At 40.3% G+C, this 17,756-nt stretch overlaps 1 protein-coding gene across 2 annotated transcripts in view; it reads left to right on the forward strand.

The window, feature by feature from the left end:
* SMAP1 (small ArfGAP 1) overlaps positions 1-17,756 on the forward strand; it is a 206,674-nt gene that overhangs the window by 43,822 nt on the left and 145,096 nt on the right. For both annotated transcript variants that reach the window (XM_090034686.1, XM_090034692.1), the window contains exons 2-3: positions 6,949-7,082; positions 9,627-9,712. In XM_090034686.1, coding sequence (XP_089890812.1) covers positions 6,949-7,082; positions 9,627-9,712 — 220 coding nt within the window. The remainder of the gene's footprint in view (positions 1-6,948; positions 7,083-9,626; positions 9,713-17,756) is intronic.

Below are 17,756 nucleotides of genomic sequence, written 5' to 3' on the forward strand. Positions count from 1 at the left end.
AGTTTTTTTTAAGAAGTCTGATAGGCATGGGGCAAACAGTCAAAACTGTCAAATATACACAGATCTCCAAAGTAGTGTGTGTGTGTGGGGGGGTAGAAACCGTCTTAAGAGGCTGATTTTTATATTGCTTTTTTTTTATAGCATTTGGTTGAGGCACAACTCCCAGTGACCAGCTGTAACTGTGAAAGCCTCACATTTGGCAAATCAATTACCTGATACCTTACATTGAGCATCTGTAAAAAGAACAAAAATAATTACTGTCCACCTATGAGGAGTTCAGTTGAAGTGACTTTCCTACCATTACACAAGGAACCTATAGCAGAGGAAGGAATAACATCCACTTTTTTATGGCAGCATTTGGGTGTTTGAACTCTTTTTGTAGTCCTTTGCTTCACTTATTGCATGCCTTCCACGTGTTCCAGAAAATGAGGATAGTACTCCTTAATATAACAGTGTTGATTACTACGTGGCTTTTGATTCTTCCCCACAATATTGTTCATTTGAGTAGTAAGGCAAGGATTCCTTGGAATAAACTTGTATGTGATGAAGTCATTGAAGACATAGCTGTAATAATTTTGCATAAGCAACTTGTACTTTGGATGCGTCTGGCTTTTTAGTGTCTGTCTTTGCATTCTTCTGAGTCCTTAATGGGTTTTTTTAATGCAGTTTTTTTCTCTAGGATCTTCAGAGTGAAATATTAATAAAAATTCTTCTCTGTGGTTACAGTGGCAGTATCTTGGTGTCCCCTGCTTATGCCTGTATCATATCCTAGGGCAATGTTTCCCAAACTGAGATGCAAATCGTTCCTGTGGGGGCATAACTAAGGATGAAATAATGTTGATGTTGAGTAAGTCCGCTGGCCATGCATATGCAATGTTCCATAAATGCTGTGCATGCGCAGAAGTGTCAAACAGTGTTGGCTAAAGTGGGGGTGGGAGGGAAGGGCACAAGAATGGCTAACTACTATGGTGCGAAATGCTGTTTCGGGAGTTCTCTTGATATTTATTTAAGATATTGTTCCTTGTATTTGTTGGAGAGGTGTTGAGATGGTAATTTGAGGCATTTGTTTAGCTAAGGACTTCCTGTGAATGCAGGGGACTGGACATAAGAACTGCCACTTATGGGTCAGACCATAGGTCCATTTTGCCTTGTCATACAGTGGTAGTATCATACAGTGGCTGAAAGAGTGAACAGGATATGACCAGGGTGTTTCCCCAGTTCTTCTTCCACTTGCAGCCTCCAGCCTTGAAGATCTTGGAAGTTTTGATTCAGAGGCTGTGCCTCTAACTCCCATGTTCAGTTGCTGTTGATGGACAGATTCCTGGAGGAAAGGTACAATCCCTTTTTTGAGTTTACTTAAACTGTCAGCTTCCACAACGTATTGTTGGAATGAGTTTCACACTTTAATTGCACATGGTGTGAAAACCTTCTTTGCTAACTTTAAACGTACTAGCCGCTAGTTTCATTTTATGTCCCCTGGTTTTTGTATTGTGGGACTCTTTTAGCTCCAGTCCTGTGTTCCTAATATAACAGCTGGTGTAGAGGAAAACTGGGGTTTATCATTTCCTTCAGCTTGGGTGTTCATCATGATTTGGACTTCCATATAGACCGTTCAGTAGGGTGTGTATTAAAGTGGGGTTTTTTTCTTTTTTTTTTTTTACTTCTCAATAGTGTTTACTCCTATTTGATTACAGTACAGGCACATAGACTCATTGATTTTCAGTTTTTAAAATTCTCTATTTTAATTTAGTGGTTATGTAGACTCTTCTGCTCCCGTGCCTCTACCCTGCTTTTTCTTTTTCTATTGCTGTCATTGCTCCTGTTCATAATGTTATTTCCAACCCACACCATCACTGAAATTAAATATTTATAAACAGCAGTCTGACTCCGGACAAAGACTGCGAGCCCAGCTGGGAGCATTTGTTCCAACCTTGAAAGGCAGCATTTTCATTGCAGAAAGTAGTCTTCCTCAACAGCCTTATTGACTCATTCCTTGGGCCACAGTTTGTATCACCTGAGATTGCAGTCTTATTGTTTTCCTATTGGGAACTGCTTGGCCCATTTCAGACATGCATGAGCTTACATCACTATGGACTAGGGGGTCTTAAATATATCACTTGTTTCAATCTAGTGCCCCCTCTCATGAGATTTTATTTTGCCAGACAGTTTTCTCTATATTGGCTTTCAGGGCAAGAGGCAGTACCTGTACAGCAGTGGGTACAGGAGGTCCATAGTGGGGTGTTTGGGGGGTTTTGACCCTGAAAGAGGAGGAAGATGTGGCAACCTATCTTGGCTTGAGAAAACTTAACTCATCTTTAGGCTGAAATTTATGATAGTGATGCTGGCCATTATAATCCTCTCCCTTTTGAATTGAGTGGAGAGGGGACTAGTTTGTATCTCTAAACCTTCAGGATGCATATTTCCACAATGGCATGATACCTCATCCCAGAAAACACTTGCGGCTTGTGATGGGCAGGAACTACTACCAGTTCAGGGTCCACTAGTCAGGCTGTCAAGGGCCCCAAGGATTTTCACCAAGGTCCTTTTTTAAATGGTAGTGATTCACATAAAGAAAAAAACATTGCTGTGATCCACATACAAGAAAAAAATGTGTGTGTTAAAATTCCACATTGATTCAATCCTCCCTGGCCTTGTGGAATGATTGGGACAACTGTTGGCTTTAACTCAGCATATGATGATTGTGATGGGTGCGTTCCTCCTGGGATGAGAAGTGCATATAGGTGACCTTTTGAGCACATGGTTGCATAAGACAGATGCGCATCAGCCTGTTGGTTCTCAAAGTGTTCTCAGATCTCTTCAGTCATTTCTGTAACATTTGGGTTGTTGTATACCGGTTATGTAAATATGGTCATGCTACTATCCATCCACAGGTGAGGTGGAATTAATGTTTTCCAGCTCTACAGTTAGATTGTGGAACTGATATATTTTGTTATGATATGCAACTTGGCAGTATATTTGCCTAGCCTTCAGAACAGCAGCCTAATTGTTCCCAGCAGTTACATATCACTGAATAACTAAGTGGGAAGTCGGTGACTTGATCCTCCTTTCTTGAAGGTCCATGTAACTTGGAATTTTGCGGTTGAAAAGAGAAGTGGAGGAGTGGAAAATCTGTGGCTCATAATTATATTGGCCAAGAGCATGCAAGTAAGAAGATTGCATGCATATCATGAATACTACTGGGGCTGGGCGACTGGGAGCTGTACTCGTGCCACTTAGCTCCCCGACTCCCTGACTGGGGCACAAGTGCAGTCTGTAGCTGGAGGGGAACTGTTGGGACCAGGCAGCTGAAGTCTTGAGGAATTTGATAACCAATGTCTTCTACTGAATAGACATCTTATCAAGGATTAGGTTGGTATTGGTATTGTCTTAGTGTGGGTGTCACTGCATTTGAAATGCTGCCTGGCTGATTTCAGCTCTAGGAAGAGATCAAACTGGCGGGGAGACGGCTGACATAGACTTAGTACCATCTTTGCTATTCGGTTTTATTGGACAAAGCTGGAATGTGGAGGAAGGAATAATTGCTGGTTGTTTTTTTGTTAATAACTTGAGTCACAGATAGGATGACCTAGAAATAATAACTTTACCTTTCATACCATATATTTTTAACAGTTGGGAATGCTTTATGTTGGGATCCTGTACCAAGTTTTGTATACTTCTGGAGGTTTCAAATTATTTATATTGCATGCGAGGGGGGGGGGGGAAAGCCTTACTACAGGCAAAATGAGTTTTTTATTTAATTTTTTTCTTCCTCAGAATTTTTATGCAGTTAGTAAAATTCTACATACATTTAATTCTTTTTTGGGTTTATATATGAAAATAAATGTGTATAGGTTCATGGTATTGCATCCTTTTGTGTACATCCTGGGAGGAATGCTGTTCAAGATTATTTTAAAAAAGAATGTAAAAAAAAAAAAAAAGGAAAAACAGGTAATCCCATCAAGTACTACAAGTCAAATGGCAGAAGCTCCAGTTCTGGGTCCTCGGGGAAAAATTGTGTTCCAAGTGCTGAAACAACACTTAGCGGTTCTTTTCAGTTATCTAATTTAATTCATTTAGTTTGTGTGTTTAACTGCATACAAAAAGCCTTCTAAAATGACAACAATGCAGTGCCACAAGTATAGATTAAATAGGCTTAAAAATATTCAAAATAGTTTTCCATAATAGTTCATGAGCCTAAATCGCAGGTTAGAGTGGACCTCGGGGGTCATCTAGTCCAAACTGCTGGACAGATATAGTTGGTACCATTCATTCCTAAACCTTCACAAACAGGTGCCTATCTAGCCTCTTCTTGCAAATCTAATCTTTATCTTTTTTAGACAGCTTGTTTTCTTGTCTTGCTGTTCTTAGAATGATGGTCCCTAAAAGGGAGAAGAAGGATCAGAGGCTTTTCCAGAGCAATGTAGCCAACTCACTGGAGTAGTGTGAAGAACTCTACAGAGAAGTGAAATGAAATAAAAATAAAGAACAAATAAACACAATTGAGCAATAAGTAAGAAAAAAGTTTTTAAAGTCCTGTTAATCATAAAACCTACAAAATCCTATCATGTAAGATGCCCTGAGATTCCATTCCCAAATGGAAACTCCTTTATAAAAATGGATCTTTTTTTCTCAGCTATTGACTACTCCAGTTGGTGCCCTATTATACATTAGAATTGTGCATATGGATTTCCAGTTCATCTGAAACTTCCATTATTCCTATCAGTCTACACTACAACATCCAACATTAACTGTGTTTCCTTTCCATGGCTAAAATGCCATAGGATTAAAAAGGGTTGTGAGGTATGTTGGGTAATGGATGTTTTGGGAGCATATGTTGTCTTATTGATTGGTTCATGGACCCAGAAAGGTTGAGGCACCCGTTTGATTTTAAATAAAAGCTTGTGTCAGTGATAGCCAAAAGTCTGTAAATGAGAAGAGAATTTTAGTGCAATGATGTTACAGCAAGGGGCTAAGGAAATTTTAATTTTAGGTGATAGTTTCTAAGACCTTGGTTCAACAGATGATATTTTGAAGAAAGCTAGCATTCTGTCTTGATAGGATGACTTTCTGTACCAAGTCAGGCAGCTCATGGGCATGGCTAATTGACAAGATGTGATATGAATGATTTTGTATTGTAGGTAGTAAATATTTTCAGAATGGCCTGACTAGCTTTTCAACAGTGCTAAGTAGTCAACTTTTAGCTGCTACATGCCAAAATGTTCCTTAAAATGTGTAGCCCCAGCCCTTCCTGTAGACCATTCCTTTTGTGATCATCTTGGAAAAGGTTTAACTTCCTGGGTGTGGCAAAAGCATTTGTATTGGTGATAACACTTAATTTTGGAGAACTTTACCTGATTAAAAGTGCTAATATTTTATTTAAGTTTGTTCTTTTGTGTGTGTTAAAGTTACCAGGAATAAGCTCTCCTTTTAGGATATTTTTTTAGTTAGGTGGCATTTAGTTATAGGCATGTCTCAGTCCAAAGAATGAAGAAGTAGTTTTATACTATCAAGACAATTTGATTCTTTTCGACAAAATCTGAGTCGGCTCTAGCACATTTGCTTACTAAACTACATTTGGAAAAGAGTGACTGTACATGGGATGAATATTCTTAAATGTAGGATAAATTAAGCAATATGTAAGGGACTTGAATCATCAGAAGAATCTTACTGTATTAGTAAGATTCTTACTGTATTGTTAATAGAAATAGTCCTGTGTTGTTTCTGTTTACTAAATATATTGAACATGTGGTTTCCTTTCACAGCATTCTGTAGCTTAAATATTTTGGTCCTTTTTGTGTAATCATTGCTCTGTAGCTGAAATAACACTGTCGACCTTAGGGTAATATTTGTATGTTTCTAAATCTTAAGTGAAAAAAAACCCAACCTGTTAAGCTAATGCACATGTACACTGTTTTAAAAGTTGATTCCAATATGGATAGATATAATCCTTGTGAGCTCTGCTTTATTTGTTAACCAGTCACTACTAATACAGAGGCATCTCTTAAATTGTAGTTCTCAGTTCTATTTCAAAGTTTCTGGTTTTCATTGTGGCTGATAACCGTATACTAAGGGTGCATACATATGTTCAAATGATGTGGGAGAATTCTTCTGGGTTTGATCTCCTGATAGAAAAAAATGACCCATAGATGCCTGCCTGAACAGACATTTGAATGCTGAGCTCCTGAAGGGAAGGAAGCTTGCAGAGCTGACACTGCACAGGCAGGCTACCTCTGTGCGCACACATCTCCGCATACTCTGCAGGCTCCCTCATGTCCCTGGTGATAGATGGCTGCAGTGGATGAGGCAGTCTTGGTTGGCTGACCCAGACTGCTCAGAGTCAGCCTGTATCTCCCTGTAGCACTGTTTGTAGGGATTGTGAAGGGGCACATTCTGCTCTCAGCTTGGATGGAGCATCAGAGTCCAGCCTGAGCAGTACACACCTCCTGAGGGTGGGAGACTTTGGAGCTGGGAGCAAAAGCACCTTGACATGCCTGAGAGAAACTGCAACACAATCCTTCAGCAAAGTGTACAAACATTCACTCTCCAAGGAGAAACTCTCCCAGGAGTGATTTTTAATCCCAGTTATTTCTCCGTGGTTTTTTTTTTTTTTCCTTGGAGCAGCCATTTTTTGCTCTGGGATAAAAATCTTGAACATCTGAACACGCGTGGCTATTAGGAGAGCAATGACTCTTAGTAGGAACTGAATGTCTGTAGATGGTGTAAGAGTGCAAAAAATCTCCATGTCTCAAATAGTTTTATAAGCATCCAAGCATTTCTGATCTTGCTGGGGTGACCTGACCCCCACTGACTTCCTGCCCTTTGGGCAGGGGGCTGAATCCAGTGATTTCTCAAGGTCCCTTCCATCCCTGAAATCTATGAAGAAATGTCCAAGTAAAACACTTTTTTTTTCTTTTGTGTTTTGTCCCCTCCCTGTTTACCTTGTCTTAGGTCCAAGATGGGCTTCTTGGAACACCGGTGTTTTTATTTGCATCAGATGTGCTGGGATACATCGAAACCTTGGGGTTCATATATCAAGGGTCAAATCTGTCAACCTGGACCAGTGGACCCCAGAACAAATACAGGTAAGGGATACCTTGAAGGTGTATTCTAAAACTGGGAGAACATGTTTAAAAAAGTATGGCAAAAATGAAAAATGGGACCCAGAGGGAAGGGGAATGGTGGGGGGCGGGGGTGTACTTGTCCTCCAGAAATCTTACTTTTTTTAATGTGTTGAATATACAAGACACAAGCAACTTTATAAAAAAACATAATTTTTACTAAAATGCATTTATTAAGGGTATAGAAAAAAACTAGAACTCTTGGTTCCAAAATGATACCTTTTATTAGACCAACTGGAAAATGGCAAGAAAATTGTCCTTTTCTGCAGGCTTTTGGGATCAAAGTCCCTTCATCAGGCTCTGGGAAAAGTGTAGATGGTACAAGATGGTAAAAAGTCTTATTAAGGGTGATATTATTTGCAGTAAAAATACATACAAATTAGATAATTTTCCTCCCATTTATCTTATTTTATTGGTCTATGGTAAGGGTTTCTATACTGGAGCTTTCACTTCAATTGTAGTATTGGGTTTGTGATGCTACTTTAAAAAAACAACCAACCCAAGCAAGCAACCAAACAAACAGAAAAAAAAAACAAGGGCCCAATCCTCTGACCAGCTGTCAGGCACTTAGGTGTGATCTTGTTCTGCCTTAGTAAAATCTGTGTTAATGGAAAAGATATGTAGATTTGTTCCTAGTTATTTTTTGTGGCTTAAATTTGAGGCAAAGACAACGGCATTTCAAAGATTTTTCAGAGACTCAGCAGGATGGAATAGGATGGTATTCAACCCCTAACCCCCCTTATGTTTATATCCTGTTTTGCTTTGGGTTATGCATACTGTGTGTGTATGTGCTTGCATGTGCATACACACATTGATTGTTCAGTGTAGTGTGAGGCATACCCACCCTTCAGTCCCACAGATGTAAGAGATTCAGAAGTTGTGCGGTTTTTAACTTTGTGGCCACTAAATCTTGGTAACTTGTCACTTTTGATACTAAATTATACAGATCTGTGTCATGGATCACAGAAATAAAGATCACCAATGTTTAGATGCCAAAGTGTTTTTTAATCAGGAATATAGCCTATTAGTGTGGCTAAGAACAGGCATTGCATTTTTCCCTAGACTAAATATACCTGTGGTTTGTCCTGAAATAGAGAGATCCCAGGATTGGCATGTACACACATTACTCTTCTAATCAGAGCTCAGTGAGTGGTTAAATGCACTACCATTTTTCTGCCATTGATTTAATAATGTAATAGATAACCATTCAGAGACACTTTGCAGTGTCCTGGAATATTTAGTACTTTTTTGTTTCTTATGAACCTTTCCAGGATGTGTTCTGGATAAAATGGTTTAACCTGGGACAAATGTCATCTATTTTGAGGCTTAAGACTCCTGCAGAGTTTAAGAAGAGTGGCAGAGAAAATCTTGAGTGGTTGAAGTTAGGTTTTAACTTTAATTTCTTAAAAATAAAGTTCTAATGAGAGATTGTGCTTTACTAATATGGATGTTAAATGCATTAAAGTATTGGGAAATGCTAAGGTATTTTGGTGGGCGTAGATGCACCCAGGAAGTAGTAATGCACATTAGCCTGTGCATTAAGCATCGCTTCAAAAAAGTGCTCTTTAGTTAATGTGCATTAAGACAGGCTAATGCATTTTCCTAGTACCTCATAATGGAGCTACTAGATGTAATGCACATTAACTAGAGCACATTAATACACATGTAGATAGATGTGCCCCTGGACAAGTTGCATAGTATCAGCCCCCCAGATATGGGATGTGAATCTCTATCAAGGGAGTCCTAATTACGGTTGTGGGGTTGAGAATTGATAGAAGAAAGGAAGGTGGGTGGCATGCTGCACCCACTTTTATAGCCTAATCCTCAGAATAATTGGGAACAGTGAAGAGAGGATTGGGAGTGGGTATAAGAACATTTCCAGCTGCACTCTTATGAAACATTTCACCATCAGAACTGAGGTGCTGGTGCATCCCAACAATGTGCATGTTAGAGAGCCCATCTCTAAAAGCTCTGGTTATAAGTGACTAATCTTTATCTCCTTTTTTAAATCATTGAAATAACTAATATTTGCAGAATATCTAATATCAGCAGATCACTTTGAATTTTTAAACTGAAATATTTTTTTAATGGACATAATTTTATAGTAAACCAGAATATTGTACCATTGAAGACTTGGTTAAAAATGTAGATTATTGCTTCATTACAGAAAGTGTGCAGTACGGGAAAATGTTGATTCATTGTACAGAGCGTAATACTTGAATAGACAGTTGGTAATGATATAGGGTACAGAGACAGTGTTCTCTATCCTGTACCATTACCAACTCCCTATTCAGGTATTTATTCAAATCCTTATTCATGTTCAGATCGTTAATCTAGAAGTAGCTGATTTAGGCTCCAGCATTTTTGTGGGGGGCGGGCTGGTTTTTTAATGCATCATATGCAGATATCTGTAAATCCTATTTTTAAATGGTCAAAACTTTAAAACGTTTTTAACCTTAAAACAGCAATGGACAGAAAAAATAATTTATCTTTAACACCTTTCTTTAGTGTATGCAGGAAATGGGGAATACCAAGGCAAGAATACTCTATGAAGCTAATCTACCAGAAAACTTTCGAAGACCTCAGACAGATCAGTATCCTTTTTGTCAGTGTTTGCCACTAGAGAATATCTCAATGCAATCTGTGTTGAACAAATGCATATATATTTTTCTGATGATAAAAAAGAGAATTGATACCTTAAATTATTTATTTTTATTTTGTAAGTCCTGACAAAAGTTAATGACTAATTGAAAATGTTTCACAACTTTTAACAAAATTATTTGAGGCATGACAACCCTGTCTGAGAGCGAGAGACTTAAGTTCACATCAGAAGACACCATTAAGTAGCTTGATTATAGCTTGTAAGTTCTTAAAAAGGGATAAGATTTCTGATAGCAAAAGCTTTTAAATCTTGTTATTCCTTTTGCCTTCATGATTGAATACCTAGGAAACTGAAATAGACAAACTTAAATGGGAACTTATGCACAAATATTTAGTAGTGAGGGTAAAAACCATTGGAATTCTTTCATTAGTTCTTAAATCAAGACTTAACTTTGTAAAATATACACTCCAATTCTTTTGTGTGTGGATGTGTATGGTCTCTTCTATGCAGGAGGCTATACTACACTTGATGCTCCTCATGATTTCTCCTAGGCCTAAGATCTGTGAATAAAATAGAATCTTGTGGTAAATCTTGCTTGTTCATCTCATATGCATGGCTATCCAATACCATGCAGGAAAAAGGGAGTATTCATCTTCCATCTTCAAGTTGCAGCAAGGGGTGTTTAGGTTGGGTATTAGCAAAAACTTTCTCACCAGGAGGGTGGTGACAGACTCAAACAAGTTACTTAGCGGTGGTGGAATCTCCATTTCTGGAGGTTTTTAAGGCTCAGCTTGACAAAACCCTGGCTGGAATGATCTAGTTGGGGCTGGTCCTGCTTTGAGCAGGGGGTTGAACTAAACTACCTCCTGAAGTCCCTTCTAACCCTAATTTTCTATGATTCTGATTCATGGGTGTGAGGGGAGGTTACAGTGGAAAGTTTCTTCTCACATCTGTATGGACTCTTGTAATGGCAAATTTGGAGGGGAAAGTGTGTCATGTGATGCATCCCCTGCTAATACCATTGTGAGTCTTTTGGAGTGGAACCTGACAGATCCTTTAAGTCTAAACTGGATTCTGAATTTCAGGCTCAAAACTCCCATACAGTGAGAGAGACCTCTACCATAATATGTTACAGCTCTGAAAGCTGGTTAAGTCTACCAGTTGCAGCTCAGATGTACGGTGTGGGTCTGCAAAGCATGTCTGTACTGCAGTGGCAGAGTGATCATTCACGCTGCTGAGGAAACAAAAGCAGGTGTGAGGCTTGTTTTGGTGATGTGACTAAGCACTCTGCCCCTTAGTGAAGATGTACCTAAAGAATCCTAGATCCAAAAGACCTCACTGCTGCTCTGCAGTCATGCAAAGGACAGGATTTTACAAACCTCTATATTGTATCCACAGGTCTGGTCATCCCAGTCAGCTGCCTTTCAGCTTGATCCAAGAATTGCAATCCAGGTTGCAAGTAAGCAGGTATAAATCCAGAGTTCTAAGTTTTGACAGCATGTCCACCTCTCCATTTCAGAGGTATTGCTATACTGCTGGGGCATTCTTGTTGGCTCTGACGCATTGCTCTTAAGTTACCAGTATTGGCCATGAGTATGTGAATGACTATTGCAAAGGGATGTTGCAAGATCAGTCTTAAAAGTTTGTAAGAACTGGTGATTCAGGTGCCACCTTTTGCAGGTGGATAGATTGAGCAGCATGCTCCTGAAGTGCTGATGTTTTTGGCCTTGTTTGAAGGTCCATCTCTGTGGAGCCAGTAGTGGCTTCTGAAATTTAGGTTGGTATAAATTTTTTTTTTTTTTTTTTTTAAATGAGTTCTCCAGTCTTTGGGTTCTGATGCTTCAGCCCTGATCAGTCATCCTGCTTCTGTAGGAAAAGGTCTTTCTACCAGGTAATAAGATCAAAAAAAAGTTATTGTTGGCTTGGTTCATTGAGTAGTTCTGAGATATTCGTCTTGCTTTTCTAAATACAGAGCTTTTGAAGGGTCAGAACTGTTTTGGTAAAATGGATGACACATTTGAACAAAGAGCAAGATTTCTGTAACTATTTCAGTAGGTTGATTTTTCTTTTGAACTAATTGTGCCACTTCTTTTAGGTCTAAAGACTAGGCAGCTGTTATCCCACAGGCTACCAAAACCAGAGTGAATGTGATTGTATTTAAACTTCACTGCAGTCATAATATGGCTTGTCATTTTTAATGTAACAGTTTACAAAAATTCAAAAGCTAATATTAAGAATTTCACTTTTGCATTTTAAGTAGTTGTAAACTAGATGTACCAGTGCAGAACAAAGCCATGTGTTAAACTTTCATTATTAGAGTCATTGGTCTCCCCTGTGAGGCTGGAGCTTGTGGCTCAACCTACTACTGCAGGTCACAGATTTCCATCTCACCCCCAGGAGCGTGTAATTCACCTGTTTCTCACTGCAGATGCATAGTCCTTGCGTAGCAAGGTAAGTGCAGACATGGAATAGTAGGGAGAGCTGCAGAGGAGGATACTACAGAGGCTGTAGGTTGCCAATACTTCTCTCAGGAGACAGAGACACCCAGTACCCCACAGTCTACTGTTCTCCCTTCCCCTCCCTCCAAGGGAGCACTGCACAGCCCACCCAAGGGTGAGCTGATAGGCAGCCCTGTGTGGACTCTGCCTCCTGGGTGGCACACGCACAGTCATAGACTCAAAGGACCAGAAGGTACCTGTAAGATCATCAAGTCCAGTCCCCTGCCATGGGCGGGAAGTTATTGGGCTCGAACAAGGTATTTATGCAGCCTCATCTTGAACACCTCCAAGGTTGGTGACTGCACCACCTCTGCTGGGAGTGTGTTCCAGATTCTGGTAACCCTTACCAAAAAAAAAAATTTTTTTTCTTATGTCCAGCCTAAATTTTCTCCCTATTAGCTTGTGCCCATTGATCCTCGTCCTCCGTTGAGGTGCCTTTCTGAAGAGTTGCTTCCCCAGATCTTGATGCTCATCCTTAACATACTTGTAGACGGCTATCAAGTCACCACTGTCTTCTCTTACTGGGACTGAACAAGCCCATCTCCCAGATTCTCTCCTCATTGGGTCTATCCTCCAGGCCCCTAATCCATATGAGGGTCCTTCCTTTATACCCTCTCGAGCATATCCACACCCTTCCTGAAATGTGGTGCCCAGAACTGGACACGGTACTCCATTTGTGGTCTAACCAATGCCAAATAGGTAGGGAGAAGCACTTCCCTGGATCTACTGGCAACACATTGGCTGGTGCATGCCAGATTTCTGTTTGCCCTGCTGGCTACCTCATTGCACTGTTGCGGTATTTTAACAGCTGGGGAGCTGGGACAAGGATGTTATCCCCAGCTTGCTTCCCATGCCTCTGGCTTTAAACCCTGCCATGTACAGCCCAACTAAACTAGGGGGGGCTCTGTCTATTGACAGCTTGCCCCCTTTGCAGGCAGGGGAGAAGACAGGCTTTAAGGTATTGAAATCACCTTTACCAGACAGACATATGGGCAGGTATTAAGAATAGGTGTATAAAATGGGGCGCCCTCACAACTGAGATCCCTCTTGTTTTGTGCCAAGCTTGTTTTTAACTTCTTCATAGCCTCTTGGGTCTATCTTAATAAAAAGGTTGTGAAGAACCCACAATTAACACCCATCTTGTATTAGAAGTGACTTCCCAAAATAATACAATTTCCACAATTCTAAAGGGCATTTGTACTCTCTATTTCAAGGTAAGCACCAGGATGGTGCACAGACACAGTACTAGAAAATACACTTCATGTTTGGCACAAAAATCCAGTATTCTGGAAGCCATACCTCAGCAGTAGTAGTTTTCAGCAGTATATTGCTCATTCTAGATCTTTCAGATATTCCCCAAGACTAGCAGAAATGTACCTCTTGACCACAGGACTCTGAGAATTGAAGTCAGTAATGCAGAAGCGTTAGCCAACCTAAATTATAGGTACAGCCACAATCTGTGCACTCTTTCCATACTTTAAAGAAATAGCATCAACATGTACAGTTAAGATCTATACTTTTCCTGATTTATTTCTGTAAAAAATATTTGGCAGTGGGTTAAAAAAACATTCAGAACTATTCATATAGCAAACTTAACAGATATTGTCTAATAATCAGTCTCTGGAAATAGCCATATGGATGCTAACAGCTAGGAATAGAATACATTAAAAGAGAGAACTTACTGTAGATTACTTTTTAAAAGGAAAATGTACTGGGTTTTCAAGATGTATTTTTACATTATTTTTGAACTGTTCAAAAATATTCTTTGCATGAAGGAACAAACAGCCAAGGGAACTTTTTCATTCACTGGTAATTGAACAGAAGGGGAAAAAGTACTCAAAAAGGAGGGCAAATAAATGAGAATTACTGCCAAGTACTTACTACCAACCTTTTTTGGAACTAAATTATGTAGAAGTAATGTCAAACTCTAGAGTGACACCTATGTAGGCACACCTCAGGTGCTAGAGAAGAAAGGAATCACCCAGGCCAGGAAGGGCAGCCTTACAGCTAAAGAACAAAAGTGTCAGGGAACATGGTTTTATTCCCACTCCTACTTCTGGTTTGACCCAAAACAAGAACACTTTGTGCTTATCCCCATTGTGAAACTGTGGCATGGTGGTCTAGGAGGCTTAATTTAAACCATTTTTCATGGCATCATAGAGAAGTTAGGCTGGAAGGGACCTCCAGAAGTTATCTAGTCCAACCTTTTGCTTAAGGCAAGATCCTCCCTATCCAAACTATCTTATACAAATCCATTGTCTAACTGCCCAGCAAAACTGCAGAGTCAACCTAAACAAAATGCAAGATGTTACCTGTGGCAGATTGTGGTGTTAAGCAGGGGTACCACAGAGGCCAAGGTCCTAGTGATGCAAAGGTTAAAGTGTATGCAAGAGCCGAGGAAGAGAAACATATCCCCTGCTACAGAAGAAGGCAAAAAAATGCACAGTCGTTGCCAGTCTAACCATGGGGTAAAATTTCTTCCAGATATGCCAGTCTGTTTGACCCTGAGCAGCGGGCAAGACCTAGCCAGGAAGCTATGGGTTTGTCCCAGCAGGAGCACTCACTCCAGGTTTCAGACAGCAGGCCTTACATAGCTAAGAACTCTTTACCCATGGCTGATGTGAATGAATAGAGGTACTTAAAGAACAAAGAGAGGTTAGGTACAGATAGCTAATCCTTGAAAATCTTTTCTTTGTACTACCTGTCCACCTTTCCTGCTGCTCCAAGACTCTTTGGTTAGGTAGAAGTAATGTGATGTGCTTGGGGAACTGAGGATGAACTCTTATGTGGAGAAGAGTAATGATGGCATCTTAGAGGACTTTCACGTAACCCAGCAGAGGTAATTTTTAAGGACAGTACTGTAGCTCAATGCTCATCGTGTCTCCTGCAGTGTGAATGTACAAAGGTAACTCAAAAAAGGGTTGGGGGGGGGGGGAGCGAGGGGCAACAATTCTGTCCAAAGAATCACAAGATGGATTTGCAGTCACTTAATTAAATTTAGTTAGATTAGTGGCTTCTATGTGGATCTTGTAAATTCTTGTGCTAGGTACCACTTAGAATACATTTAACTGCGTGAAATTGATGGGGAAGTGGGTATGGTGCAATGAATATGAGATGTATGGCAAAGTGACTCTGAGATTATGACTGTTATTAAACTGCAAAATTGGAACTACCCTAGAGTATTCAAGGTCCAATTTTGCATGGGGTCAAAATATTCATATCACTTTAACAGATTTTAACTAGATTGTTTCATAGATTTCATAGACATTATGATCTTCCGAGGTCCCATCCAGCCCCGCCCAAAGGGCAGGAAGTCAGCGGGGGTCATAGGGTCCCAGCTAAGAGAAGCATCCAATTTACTCTTGAAGGTGTTCAGTGTAGGTGCTTGAACCACCTCCGATGGCAGGCTATTCCAGACCTTGGGGGCTCGGACAGTAAAGAAATTCTTCCTTGTCCAGCCTGAAACAGTCTTGCAGGAGTTTATAACCATTTGACCTTGTCATCTCTTGGGGCGCTCTGGTGAACAAACGTTCCCCCAGATACTGGTGGTCACCCCTGATAAACTTATAGGTGGCCATCAGATCACCCCTGAACCTGCGCTTTTCCAGGCTAAAGAGCCCCATGGCTCTCAGCCTGTCATCGTAAGATCTGTTTTCCTGACCTCTGATTATGCGCATGGCTCTTCTCTGGACTCTCTCAGGCTTCTCCACATCCTTTTTGAATCACGGGGCCCGAAACTGGATGCAGTACTCCAGCTGTGTCCTCACCAAGTCCAAGTATAAGGGGAGAATGACATCCCGGGATTTGCTTGAGAAGCATCTATGGATGCAAGCCAGCATTTTGGTTTCTTTACTAGCCTCAGCATCGCATTGCAGGCTCATGTTCATCTTGTGGTCAATGATGACTCCCAAGTCCCTTTCTTCCGTAGTGTTAGCCAACGTAGCACTGCCGAGCCTGTACGGATGCTGCAGGTTTTTCCTCCCAAGGTGGAGGACCTTGCATTTTTCAGTGTTAAACATCATCAGGTTCTCATCCGCCCAATTACTGAGCCTGTCCAGGTCAGCCTGGATTGCCCGCCTGTCTTCTGGTGTGGATGCTTTGCCCCAGAATTTGGTGTCATCAGCGAACTTGGCCAGTCTGCTACTGACTCCAGTGTGCACATCATTAATGAAGATGTTGAACAATATGGGTCCAAGGACAGATAGCCATGGGGCTCTTTAGCCTGGAAAAGTGCAGGCTCAAGGGTGATCTGGTGGCCACCTACAAGTTTATCAGGGGTGACCACCAGTGTCTGTGGGAACATTTGTTCACCAGAGTGCCCCAAGGGACAGCAAAGTCAAACAGTTATAAACTCCTGCAAGAATTTCTTTACTGTCTGAGCCCCTAGGGTCTAGAATAGCCTGCCATTGGAGGTGGTTCAAGCACCTACTTTGAATGCCTTCAAGAGAAAATTGGATGTTTATCTTCCTGGGATCCTTTGACCCCAGCTGACTTCCTGCCCCTGGGACAGGGGGCTGGACTCAGCCCTAATGTCTATGAAATCTTACCTTTTTCTTCAACTCTGTGTACTTGAACTTCAGTACTGTATTTCCTGTTGTGTCCTTCTGGCTTTGTGTCAATATATACACTAATTTTTTAAATCTTGCTTAATAGATTTATGATTTTAATAACTGCTGTTTTTCTCTGCATTGTTTGAGTTGATTGAATTTTCCTGCCTGGGAAATTTTCCATTAATGTTTATATAGTTCAGCTGTATATTTTTCTTGAAATGTTTGCTTTGTGAGAGAAACGATTGATTTTTATTTTTCTGATTAAATTGTAATATGGTATAAATCAGAGACTGCCAAGAAATCAGAAATCTTTAGCTGAACCAGTTTTAAGTCTTGTTCACTGGAAATTCAGTGAGGCTTGATTTCTTCCTAAGAACTTTTTAACAGAAAAGTGTTTTGACAATTTCACTAAAAAAGCTAAAAATGATCTTTTTGTAAGATCTAATACTACAAGTGTTTTTGTGTATGAACACAACTTGTGACCGATCATAAATACAAAGTGAAAATGTGATAGCTATTTTTCAGTGTTATGCTAAGACAGTATATCTATTTTTCATGCTTTGTGTGAAATGTCACCTGAAACATCTTGCACTAAGTAAGTTAAGGTGCTTTTAAAGTTTGAAAGTATGCATGCGTAATTTTAAATAATTAGAAACTATGACTGAACTTTGCTGTTAATATGTTCATGGAGACCTGCTCTACATGCTAGAGGCATTGCACAATTAACTGGTTAATTATGCAGTTACCTTGAGACTAGTTACATCTCCAAAGTAGTTATCACATGATAAAAAGCTCCAATCAGTTATGAAATTAGACCTTGAAAGTGTACTAAGTTCATGGCTGATTGCTACAAAGCTTTAATTTGCATGTATAGCGAGCAGGGTCTCCCCTGCAGCTGGGGGTCCCATTAGTTGACAGGGCTTCTAACCACAAGGGTGCACTATCCCCAGTGTGAAATCCACAGGCCTTGGGGATTGCAGCAGCTGCT

Source organism: Crocodylus siamensis, chromosome 1, assembly GCF_052110815.1.
Source record: "Crocodylus siamensis isolate JL-2025a chromosome 1, ASM5211081v1, whole genome shotgun sequence".
In the NCBI taxonomy this organism is placed as follows: Eukaryota; Metazoa; Chordata; order Crocodylia; family Crocodylidae; genus Crocodylus; species Crocodylus siamensis.